At 54.6% G+C, this 12,584-nt stretch overlaps 3 protein-coding genes across 6 annotated transcripts in view; 2 read left to right on the top strand and 1 right to left on the bottom strand.

The window, feature by feature from the left end:
• The window catches only part of LOC117869144 (alpha-2-macroglobulin-like protein 1), a 76,101-nt gene extending 72,983 nt beyond the window's left edge, over positions 1 to 3,118 (top strand). The window contains exons 17-19 of the mRNA XM_034755686.1: positions 1,590 to 1,692; positions 2,375 to 2,416; positions 2,733 to 3,118. Of these exons, the coding sequence (XP_034611577.1) occupies positions 1,590 to 1,692; positions 2,375 to 2,416; positions 2,733 to 2,767 (180 nt within the window). The 3' untranslated portion in view covers positions 2,768 to 3,118. The remainder of the gene's footprint in view (positions 1 to 1,589; positions 1,693 to 2,374; positions 2,417 to 2,732) is intronic.
• The window catches only part of LOC117869139 (alpha-2-macroglobulin-like protein 1), a 777,004-nt gene that overhangs the window by 173,458 nt on the left and 590,962 nt on the right, over positions 1 to 12,584 (top strand). The gene's annotated exons all lie outside the window — the stretch shown is intronic.
• Positions 1 to 12,584, bottom strand: part of LOC117869140 (alpha-2-macroglobulin-like protein 1) — a 582,774-nt gene that overhangs the window by 137,321 nt on the left and 432,869 nt on the right. The window lies entirely within an intron of this gene.

The following is a 12,584-nucleotide window of genomic DNA, read 5'->3' as shown; positions in this document are numbered from 1 at the left end:
CTGCGCTACAACGTGCCGCCCCCAAAGAGCGCCGCGACCTTTGACCTGCGGGTGGAGACGGAGCCGAAGGAGTGCACCGAGAGCGCCAGATCCCGCTTCAGCCTCGTGCTGCACGCCCGGTACGAGCTCCAGCCCCTCACCCCCACTGGGTCAGAGCGCCCGGGGGCAGGATCAGGCCCCAGGCAGCGGGGAAATGGCCAGGGCAGAGCTGCCGAACTGCAGGGACGGGGCGGGGCAGGAATCAATCGCCGGGGGATCCATCCCCCCACAGGGCTCGGGGCAGAGGCAGGAGGCCCTTGGAAAGTGCCAGGGACTAAAGGGCTGGTCCCGGGGCTGATCTAATGGACAGTCAGCTCCCAAGGAGCTCCTGGGGCCAGGGCCCCTTGCCTGGGGAGCTCAGGGCTGGCCGGGGGCTAGCGGGCATCACAGCCCAGAGCAGGCAGAGGGCATTAGAGACGCCTGCAGGGCTGAGAAGATGGGAGGCGTCCCCTCCCCCTCCATCCCCCTGGGGTCTGTTACCAGGGCAAACACCGATCTCAGCGCACGGCTCCTGTTGCAGGTACAGCGGGGAGCGCCCAGCCACCAACCTGGCCATCATCGAGGCCAAGCTGCCGTCCGGCTACACCCCCGTCAAGAGGTCCCTGCGGCAGGTGAGCTTCCCAGGGAGGAGAACAGGCCAGGCCAGTCACACAGCATGAAACCAGGGGCTAATCCATGGGGGAGAGCACAGATCCCCAGGAGAGCACAGATTGCAGCTCTGACCCCCAGGGGGAGCTCCCCCGCAGAGCCCTGCCCCCTGCCGTGGGGCACTGTGCAGCGCTGGGTCTCCCATCCAGTCACTGAGCAGGTCCTGACCCTGCTTAGCTCCCCCTACAACACAACGCCCCTGTCTAGACTCCCACCCCTCCCCCAGCAGACACCCAGTGCTCAGGTGTGACTGACATCGGGGGTGGCAGCCAGGCCCCTCGGCCATGGGGGCGTTTGGTGCCCCATGTTCCAGCCCCCAGCAGAGCAGTGACTCCGGCCCCAGCCCCTCCGTTCCTGGCTCAGCCGTTTTCTCCCTCTGCTCCTAGCTGGAGAAGCAGCGTTTGGTGAAGAGGCTGGAGGTGCAGAACGACCAGGTGACGCTCTATCTGGACCAGGTGAGTGCAGGCGGCCCGGGCTTTGGAGGCCTGGTGTGAATGGGGAGGGCGTGTCCTACTCTGGCTCCACCCCATTACAGTTGCTCTCGTGGGCTCTGTGTCACACGCATGGCGTGGAGTCACTGAAATCTCCCCTGGTTCCAAGTGACCCGTTTCCAGAAAGGACGGGGAGATGGGACCAGACTCTGCCAAACCCCAGGGAGGGCCATGAACGGAGCAACGGGAAGCTCAGGGTTGGGGAGGCTGGAGCTGGGCCCTGAGTGTGATGAAAGGGGTCACATTTTGCAGGGGGGTGGAACAGGGATTCGGGGGGAGCATTTTCTCACTGCTCCAGGCTGCAGGGGCAGGGGGAAGCGGCTGGGCCAGGCCGAGCCTCGGGGAGGATGGGGTTCAAGCTGCCAGTGCAGACGTTCAGCCCAGGCGCTCGCTCTTTCGCTCTCTCAGTAGCTGACGAAGGAAGCGGCGAGTTTCACCTTCTCCCTGGAGCAGGATTTCCCGGTGAAGAATCTCAGAGCAGCCCCAGTGAGACTGTACGATTACTACGAGACGGGTGAGTCCCGCCCTGGCTCTGCCCCCATTAGAGCTACTCTCTAGGCTCTGTGGCACAGTCAGTGGCTGGGTGGGCATGTCCTGCGCTGGCTCCACCCCCATTACAGCTGTTCTCGTGGGCTCTGTGTCACACTCAGGGCGTGGGGTCACTGAAATCTACCCAGGTGCCAAGTGCCCCATTTCCATAAATCCCACTCAGGTCAGAGACTTCCTGGGTTAAATCTGTGGGGTCGGCTAACCGCGAGGGACATGGGAGCCGTGTGCTTGTCGGGCTAGTGGGGAGGGTGCTGCTGGTGTAACTGGCACTGTCCCAGCAGAAGCAGGTGAGTCCCGCCCCTTCAGGGTCCCCCACATTTCCCCTGCCATCCAGCTCCTCAGACGCCCCCAGAATCCTTTGTGCTGGGTGCAGGAGGTGGCAGGACGGTTTCCATGAGCATTTTGAGGGGTGACTGATTGGTAATTGCTGGGCCCGTCTGACTTACTTGGAGATGGGGGATGGGAGAGAGCGCACAGTCCCACTCAGACAGCTGGGGGCGACATCCCACTCCCTTCTAGGGCTCAGACCTACAGCAGGGATCCCTTGGGGCTGGGGTAACAGACTTTGCCTGTGTGGGATTAGGGGGAGGGGTTCTCATCCCCCCACTGAGTCTCTTCTCCATTCCTTACATCCCTTGCTGTTACAGGTGAACACACAGAGACTGAGTACAGTGCACCCTGTGGTTCAGGTAGGTGTGATGCACCCACACATAACTCCAGTCCCTACAACTTTATGGGTGGGGGGAGTCCATGGGCTGGAGAGATCTGTGTGTTGTAGATGGCAAAGGACGGGGAGATGGGAGCATGGAACCCACCAGGACCATGTGTGTCGGGGGAGAGACATCTTGGGGGAAGGGCCTATGTGGGGTACAATGGAATCTGTCTTGAGGGTGGGGGGTGACTCTGAGGTTGGGAGAATTCTGGGGGGCCATGTCCACAGGTGTCTGCTGGGTGTGTGGGGGTGATTTTGATCCCGTCTCAGGGGATGTTTGTGTTTGTTTAAAGCCGCTGACGCCGACACAATGGGAAATTCCCACTGAAGCCTCCGCCCCTGCTGGGCAGACCCCTCCCTTCCCATCCCGAGAGCCCCGCGCCGGCAGCCAGATGCCCCAGGATCAGGGGGGCACGGACAGGCCTCGTCTCAGCTGCTGCTCTTCCCCGAACCAGCTGCACTATCCCCCTTAGCACCTTCTTCAGCCAACGCCTCCCTGTTCGCTCTGCAAACATCCCACCTGCTCTCCCATCTCTCAGCCTCCAGACCAGCCCGCATGATCCCAGCTGTCTGTCACACGCGGGGACCATTGGCGGCAGTGGGGACCCCTGGGGTTTGCTGCCCGTCCTGCCTGGAGCAGCAGGTTCAGTGTAAAACAAAATACAAAAACCCACCTCTTTGTGAGGCTGTTTTATCGCTTTGTGCCTGCCCTGCTGCTGCTCCTCACACGGCTCCTGTGCATCCTTAGAGCAGCCAGATCCTGGGTCCGTGGCTCTGTCCCCTTCCCCAGCCCTTCGGTCATTGCTGTGGGGTTTGGCTTTAACCCTGGGGAGGCAGCTTCAGCGACAGCCCCCCAGGTTCCAGCCCTGCCTGGCAGAGCTGCCCTCGTTACATACATCTACATGAAAATGGAACCAGTTGAATTGAAGTTAGTTTTTAAACCAGTTTACTTACACCAGTGAAAACCCCACTGTGGATGCACTTATTGTGGTGTGATGGAGGGTTATTTCAGTTTAGGTTCAATCAATTAGGAATTGAAGCTAAACAAGAATCAACTCTTCTCTACCCGCTTGCATGGGTTGAACTAAACTGATTTTAAAAGCCAAGGTCTAAGAGAGGGAGGAATAGCTTGTCCAACTCCTTACAACTCTTGCTTGTTCTGTTTGTGTTTTGTTACCATCTGTTTAATTCCACAGACCAATGAACACTGTGGGGAAAGGCGATTGTTAACCGAAATTGGGTCAGCTAGTAAGGACTAATGACCTACCAGAGTTTGGCAGAAAGCAGCACGTTTATTATATTGATAGCTAAGCTCGAAAGAAGGGGGAGAAAGAGGATCACATTCACACTCAAGCTCCCAGGACAGGCATGGCACTGGAGATCATAGAATCAGAAGGTTGGAAGGGACCTCAGGAGGTTATCTAGTCTAACCCCCTGCTCAAAGCAGGACTAATCCCCAGACAGATTTTTACCCCAGATCCCTAAATGGCCCCCTCAAGGACTGAACTCACAACCCTGGGTTTAGCAGGCCAATGCTCAAACCACTGAGCTATCTCTCCCGCCCCAGATGTCAGGATCCTTCAAGGTCTTGGTTCTCTGGAGCCAGGGGCAGGGCAAAGAAGCAGTTTGCTAGATCAATCACTGAAAACCACTTTGCCTCGGGTGGAATACTTTCCAACAATGTGGTCATGTCTGCCACCACTGGAGCCCGCTGTGGTGTGCAAACACTGATCCAGCAGTAATTTATAGTTAGTCTCCAGGTCTTCCCGCTTGCCTTGTGGACCGGCCAGATGCGGGAGTTGAAAAGAGAGGTAGTTAAGCAAACCACTCCCTGGTCTATCAGGGCATCCAATGTCTCACCCAAGCTTGCTCTGCCTCAGGAGGATACTTGTACCATTTCTGGGGCGGTACCGGGGGACCCTGAATGACAATGGGCTCCTCCTTCCAGAGACCACAATCATATTTATCCTTAGCCCAGAACCCGGGAATCTGCTTTTTCCATTCATCTGTCTCTGGAACCTCCACAGCTGCCACCCCCAACATAGAGCGGGTTAGCACCCCAGAGACCCCTCCTTGTAGATCTTCTCCCCAACCCACTGTGGGGACCTGCCACATGCAGCGATTGGCACAATCTACCACCAAACGGAGCTCTCTGAGCTGATCAATCTCCAGAATAACTTCGCCTGCCATCTGCAAATGAACCCAGGGGAGGTTAGCCACCAAATCTACCAATTCCCACCTAGTTGCTGCCAACAAGGTTCCTCTCTCCTCCTGGCCCCCATAAGCAGCCAGCACAACTGACCGAACTTGCACACATTCAAGGGGGGAAAAAGGGAAAAGCGAAACTGCTGCACCAGTATCCACCAGTGCCACACAGGGGGTATGTGTCAGTCCTGCCCTCATTTGGACTACTAGACGCCCCCCTGATCGGGGGACAGGGTGGCTACCCATCGCCACCTGTCCTCCGGGCATCTGTCCTCCTGTGGGCTCCCCTAGGGGACTTACACTGGCCGATCCAAGCCAGCTGGCACAGTTCCTGATGGGGCTGGGATGCCCCTTTGCTCCCCTGCAGGAAGGGGTATCCCCAACTGCACACACCGGAGCATCAGCTCCCCGATGGGTTTCCCATGCCAATTGTTCATATCCTTCTCCTGTTCCAGCAAAACCTGCCAGAGGTTATTCCGCAGGCAGGACTGCCCTCTGCGGTTTCCAGACAGAGGGTCTGGTCTCCCGAGATTTCTGCGGTCTACTGCCACACCTTAGAAGCCTTGCCCACTGGTGGTTGTGGCACAGGCGGGGCGATGACAGCAGCCTGCTGGACTGCGTCCAGTAGGGATTCCACTTCCGCGGGTTCCCCGGGCCTCCACCTCCCGATTGCCTGCTGTACGTGGACTGGGAGACCCTGGGCGATCAGCCTCAATTCCTCTGGAGGCAGGGCCATTTGAGTTATGGTGGGGGTACCTGCCCTCCCGCTGTAGCAGCCACACTCCGGACATACAAACATGCCAGGAGAACCATTCTCTCTATGAACCGGACGGGGTCTTCCCCAGGTGCAGCAGCCACAGAGACAAACTCTGCCAACAAGGCGCGCAGGCGCCATCCCCCCAAACATATCAAAGATACTATTGTGTGTAGCATGACCAGCTTACTGCCGAGCCACCCCTGCTAAATCTCCTCCCAACTGGACGTGGCTTTTAACACCCGTCAGGTCTGAGATAGGTTCAGTCCCTGATCCAAACACAGGGTCACCATGTTCCGGGCCCACCCGCTGAACCCGGAGCGTGAGGGGCCACCCAGGGTTTTTGCTAACTCTATTGCTTGCGGGGGTGTCAACTCGATCTCTGCCACAGTATGCCCAGTACTTGGGGCTACCCCGCCACCTGCGGGTGCAGGCCCATAGTTTCGGACCACCCTCCAGACTGCTGCAACACGGTGTCTGGGGTCCGGCCATCCAGGGTCTGGATCCGGGGGATCCGGATCACACCAGATATCCCCATCCCAATCATCATATGGTAACACACACCCCTGGGCTTTCAGCCCAACGGCAGCGACCCGGGCTGAATAAGCCCCCCGGACCCTGTTCTCCCGGGTGGACCCCTCCAGGGCCAGGTCCTTCAGGCAGGTAACTGCCTGGCTCAGAGCTGCATTCTCTACTTCCACCCACTCCCGCTCCTCCTCTGCTGCCGCCACCTGTACTGCAGCTACAGAGAGGGAAGACGCCTGGGCCAGAGCCTGCGCCTTCCCCATATCCTGTTCCTTCTCCAACTCATTACACTGGTCCTTGAGTGAGTCTATTTCAGTGGTGAGCTGACTCTTTGCTGCCTGCCATTGCCAGCCTGCTTGCCACAGCAGCCAGGCGGCTGCACAATCCAGTCCCGCCTTACTGGGACCATATATAAGTACATATTTATCCAACATGAGCTCTAGTTCAGGAATTGTACTCCCAGGTGGAACTGCCCCTGGCATCCAGGGGTCTGCCCCTTTCTTTTGGAGCCATGCTAACAACACCCCGGGCGGCGGCGGCGCTCCCCAAGAGGGGGTGTATTCTCGCTCGGGCTGCTTTGCCTTTTTCTTTCCCTTGCTCCACAGTGGCATACTTAGAAGCGATGTCCTTTTCTTCCTGCGATGGGTTGCTAGCCTACCACTTTTTACACAGGCTCGAGCCGGACGCGCTCAAGAAGCTATTAGGGGCACCAGGGGATTTACACCTAATTCTCTCCCTTGCCCTATACCAGCCCTCCATAGTGACGTCCTTTTCTCCCTGCAGTGGGTTGCTAGCCTACCACCTTTTCATGCAGGTTCGAGCCGGACCCACCCAAGAGAGCACCGGGGGGCACCAGGGGACCCCTACTCTTGGGTCAAATCCTCCACTAAGCTACCCACATTGTCCACCATTAATGTTACCCGAAATTGGGTCAGCTAGTAAGCTTAGGGAGGACTAATGACCCACCAGAGTTTGGCAGAAAGCAGCACGTTTATTATATTGATAGCTAAGCTCAAAAGAAGGGGGACGAGGAGTCACACTAAAACTCGCATACTCACGCTCCCAGGACAGCCACGGCACTGGAGATGTCAGGATCCTTCAAGATAAGTGTCCCACAGCACAGCGATGGACGGTGCGATGAAGGTAAGTCTTCCCAAGGCACGATGGAATGCAACGCAGTGAACCACTGGCCAGGCAGTCTGGGCGAAGGGCCTTCACGGGAGGTACAAGCTTGTGAATGCACTGCCGAGCACATGGCCCCTTCCCCTTTTAAGGAGCTGCTCCTCATGGCCTGTGACTAGAGATGACTTGGCTGCATCTGGTTGGTCACACTCCACCTCGGGCAGTGTCCATGCAGTGTCCATGCTTTGGGTGTGTGAGTGCTGCCTAATTAGAGTCCCAGACATCTTGTCTATCTAGGAGCTCTTCTGATCTTCCAGATGTTTAAGCAGCCCCTTCATCCCACAAGCATTCCAGGAGGGAGGGGTGGGGGAAAGCCACTTCACAGGTATTCAAAGAGGGAGAGGAGACAAGGTGGGGAGGGGGGAAAGTGTAACAGACCTTTTGAGCATACAGGTTATACATAGCATACAGACCACTGGTGCTCCTACAACAGCGATCTCTGTGAAAGGTCTATCCCCAGTCAACCACGGTGTGAGAGCCTAATGTACATGCTGTGGGATACCCAGCCAGTCCTCCAGAGACCCCAGGGCAGAGCAGACTTGACATTCCTGCTACTTACAGGGTAAATAAGAAGCAAGAAAAATAAATACATAGACTGTTCAGACCCTCCCTATCCATTGTAAAGAAGCAAGAACTTTTTGTAGATCCCTTTTAAAAGTGGGAAGCTCATTTTCCCGTGTGCAGATGTTAAAGGCACCTGATGCAGTTTGTAGGTGCAGGGGCTTTCCCCAGGGCCAGAGTGTGAAAGATTCACCAAAGAGTCAAGATCACAAGCTCAGTCTCAGTTGGAAAGGAGGCACAAATACATCCCAGAGGGCTGCACGTACCTGTCTAAGGGAGCAGGAGAACTGGACTTTAATATTTGGGGAATAGGATGTGCTCCCATATTGAAAGACGGTATTGTCCTCTGTACAGAAAGGGGGCAGTCACACACAAAAATTTCTCTTTCTCTTTGCCCGGGCCTGGGTTCTGTAACTATAATGTTACACGAAGACACCTGCTAGTATTTAATTGCTGTTGCTGGTGATGTTTATAGGGGGAGCTAGTAGCAACCCCTATATTTAGGCTGCCTGACTCTTTCCATAATAAAATAGTCTTGCAATCTTTTCTTTGCAACAAATCTGAGGAATCGTCCCAGTTTGAGGTGTCATTAGAGGAAGTTTTGGAACAAATTGATAAACTAAACAGTAATAAGTCACCAGGACCAGATGGTATTCACCCAAGAGTTCTGAAGGAATTCAAATGTGAAATTACAAAACTACTAACTGTAATCTATAACCTATCATTTAATCAGCTTCTGTACCGAAATGACTGAAGATAGCTAATGTGATACCAATTTGTAAAAAGGGCTCTAGAGGTGATCCTGGCAATTACAGATCAGTAAGCCTGACTTCAGTAAGGGGCAAACTGGTTGAAAGTATAGTAAAGAACAAAACTGTCAGACACATAGATAAACATAATTTGTTGGGGAATAATCAACATGGTTTTTGTAAAGGGAAATCATGCCTCACCAATCTACTAGAATTCTTTGAGGGGGTCAACAAGCATGTGGACAAGGGGGATCCAATGGATACAGTGTACTTAGATTTTCAGAAAGCCTTTGACAAGGTACCTCACCAAAGGCTCGTAAACAAAGTAAGCTGTCATGGGATAAGAGGGAAGGTCCTCTCATGGATTGGTAACTGATTAAAAGATAGGAAATTAAGAGTAGGAATAAATGGTCAATTTTCAGAATGGAGAGAGGTAAATAGTGGTGTCCCCCAAGGTTCTGTACTGGGCACAGTCCTATTCCACATATTCATAAATGATCTGTAAAAACTAGTAAACAGTGAGGTGGCAAAATTTGCAGATGATACAAAACTACTCAAGATAGTTAAATCCAAAGGAGACTGTGAAGAGCTACAAAAGGATCTCACAAAACTGGGTGACTGGGCAAAAAAATGGCAGATGAAATTCAATGTTGATAAATGCAAAGTAATGCACATTGGAAAACATAATCCCAACTATACATATACAATGATGGGGTCTAAATTAGATGCTACCACTCAAGAAGGAGATCTTGGAGTCATTGTGGATAGTTCTCTGAAAATATCCACTCAATGTGCAGCGGCAGTCAAAAAATCGAACAGAACATTGGGAATCATTAAGAAAGGGATAGATAATAAGACAGAAAGTATCATATTGCGTCTATATAAATCCATGGTATGCCCACATCTTGAATACTGCATGCAGATGTGGTCGCCCCATCTCAAAAAAGATAGATTGGAATTGGAAAAGATTCAGAAAAGGGCAACAAAAATGAAGTGAGGAGGGGTGGGGGTTGGGGGAAGGGGTGGAGTGGGGTGGGTCAGAAAGAAGAGGGGTCAGGGTTTGGGAGAAGGGGTGGAGTGGGAGCGGGACCTGGGGGGGAAGTTTAGCAGCCCCCAGGAACTGTCAAAGTCTGCGCCTCTGCACTGTTCTATGGGAACGACAGCCTTTCACGGATTCCTTAGACATAGTTTGCCAACCCCCGTTTGTCCTCAGGAGACAGGTGGAGAACCGCTGACATAAACTGTTCAGAACAATCCCCATTACCCCTCTGGCACTTGTGTTCCTGCCTGAATATCACTGAGCTCGAACCTCCCACAGTGCCGCCTCCTGCTGCCACCACCAAAGCAGTGATGGGGTCACGCTGGGCACCGCCAGGCCTTTCCTCACCGTGAGAGCCATTAGCCTGGTCAGCAGGGGGCGCTGCAGACCCACCCCCTGAATCATTTCAATCCAGCCCTGGGAAAGCCCTGCACTGACCAGGGACAGGCCGGGTCGGGAGGGGAGGACGAGATGTCCCCAGTCGCTCAGTCCCAGCTCTGATTTCCGGGGGGCGAATGCTGCTCTGGGAGACGCTCCCGCAGCTGTGCCCAGACCACACTGGGGCTGCACAGTCTGTTTGGGTTGTTGGCTGGGGCTGTCTCGGGATGCCCAGCTGTGACCCAGGGCAGAATTGGGCTCTGTGATGCCAGGACTGGCTGTGACAGAGACCTGAGCTGTTCCATGGATGCCGATCTAAGGGATACGGGCCGCAGGCCTGATGCCTGATGCTCACCTCCTTCCAGAATCGCTCTCCCCCGGGGTGGGGCCTCCCACCCCACCCCCGGCTTCACCTGCCACAAAGGGCCCTGACTGCCTGGTGGTGCTGAAATCCCTGTTACCTTTGAACCATCACAGGGGACAGGTAAATATTTGAGGGTAAACCAGCAAGGGGCAGTGACCTGGGGCCATCTCTCTGCATCCCTGGAGCTGACACCAAGCCAGGGCAAGCAGGCTGCAGCCTCACTGTGTAGGTGTCTGAAGTGGGGCGGGACAGGAGGTGACAGACCAGCCCTTTCCCCTCCCCCTCTTCCAAATCCCAACTCACTCCCTTGTGTTTTCTTCTGAGTCTCTCTCTGCAGGAGAGTCCCAGTCCCAATGGATCATACATCCCTCTCCCAACCCTGTCTGCCCCCTGCACTGGACGGGACATTAATGAGACACAATGCATCCCACCCCCACTGCAGGAATTCAGAATGGGCTGGGTGTAGGGGACTCGGGGCAGTGGGTATTTCTTTTACCCAGCCGATTTGCCCATTAAACAAGGAAACCCAGTTCTTCTCCCCCCCCTCGAGTGAGGGCAAACATGGAAACTGAATTCTCCTCCCAGCCCAGCTGGGGCTCCGCTGGCGCATTTGCCCATGTGTGAGTGAGAGCCCTCAGCCAGCTGGTAGATTTTTGCACCCCAGGTAATTATTTCATACCATAAACCTACCGTAAAAGAACATGATTCACGCGACAAAGCTGACCGCTGGCACGTTAGGAAATGTCCGACTCACGGAGCGAACAGGACGTGCTTGTGTAAGAACAGACTGTACCATGACGTGCTCGCACGAGGGGGCCGAGTGAGGGATGACATGGGCAATCTGCCCTCTGGCATTGCTGAACTTTTCACTTCTAGACTTTGCAACCTTCCTGCTCCTGGGATGGAGTTTTGGGGTTTAATTTCTAGTGCTGGGGGGAGGGGTTAAAGAAAAAAAAAATTTTCTTGCTTGCCTCTGTACAGACCCCAGCCCTACAGCCCAGAGCCGTGGAGTGTAAGACCAGGAAGGGCCATTAGATCAGCTGGACCTGTGGGTCTCACACTTTTGTATTGGGGACCCCTTTCGCTCAGCAAGCCTGTGTGCCACCTCACCCCCCGCCCCCGCTTATAAACTACAAATCCTTTTTTTATATTTAACACTATTAGAAATGCTGGAGGTGAAGTGGGGTTTGAGGGTGGAGGCGGCCAGCTTGCGACCCCAACATAATAACCGTGCAACCCCCTGAGGGGTCACGACCCCCAGTTTGGGAACCAATGATCTCGACTGAGCTCCTGCATAACACAGGCCAGAGAGCTGCATCAGCTCTCCCTGTGCTCAGCCCATTGCTTGTGTTTGACCAAAGCCCGTCCTCCCGCAAGGCAGCCAGTCGGGATTTGAAGATGTCCCTCGTTGTTCTCTCCATCCCAACTCATAAATAAGAGCCGGTGGAAAACTGAAAGTTGGCTCCAAGCACAATGCGCCTTCCCCTCGGCCGAGGTGTATTTCGATGGGAATCCATAGCAGGATCTATTCTGTCTGTGCCCTGTCCCATCCAGGGGGTCTGTGGGGCTGGCTCCGTGCGGTAGAAGAGCAGGGGGTCTGTGGGGTTAGGAACAGGCTCAGTGCTGATGAAGGGCAGTGGGTCTGTACAGCATGTTCAGTGTGGGTGGAAAAGACGAGGGCTGGAGCCACAGGCTCCGGCTTCCTCTGGGCCCTGGGGGTGCTCAACCCCCTGCTCTGCCCCAAGCTCCCACCCCGCCCCTTCCCACCCAGTTCCACCCCTCCCCCAAGCACATCTTGTCCCCACTCCTCCCCCTCCCCCCAGCTCCTCCCGCACACAGTGGAACAGCTGATTATGGTGGGCGGGAAGCTCTGGGAGAGAGGGGGAGCAGTTGATCAGTGGGGCTGCCGGCAGACAGGAGGCACTGGGAGGAGGAGGAGCTGCCTGCCGGTGGGTGCTAAGCACCCCTAATTTTTTTCCATGGGTGCTCCATGGCTGAAGCACCTACGGCATCGGCGCCTCTGGCTGGAGTATACTCAGCACACAAGCAATGTACGGAGACTGTAGCAGCAAAGATTCAGCTTCATAGATTCCTGGAGCAGAACTTAAAGGAAACCATGCAACCTTGATTTCAAAATTGCCAGTGATGGAGAATTCATCACAACACTTGGAAATTGTTCTACTGGTTAACTACCCTCCCTGTTGAAAATATATACTATATTTCCAGTCTCAATTTGTCTAGCTTCAACTTCCACCCACTGGATTGTATTATGCCTTTCTCTGCTAAATTGAACAGTCTGTTATCAAATATTTGTTTCCCGTGTAGGTACTTATAGACTAATTAGCCATCTCTGTGGTAAGGTAAATAAGTTCAGCACTTGAGGATATC

This window comes from Trachemys scripta, chromosome 23, assembly GCF_013100865.1.
Source record: "Trachemys scripta elegans isolate TJP31775 chromosome 23, CAS_Tse_1.0, whole genome shotgun sequence".
In the NCBI taxonomy this organism is placed as follows: Eukaryota; Metazoa; Chordata; order Testudines; family Emydidae; genus Trachemys; species Trachemys scripta.
This window is presented reverse-complemented; position numbering and strand designations above follow the sequence as displayed.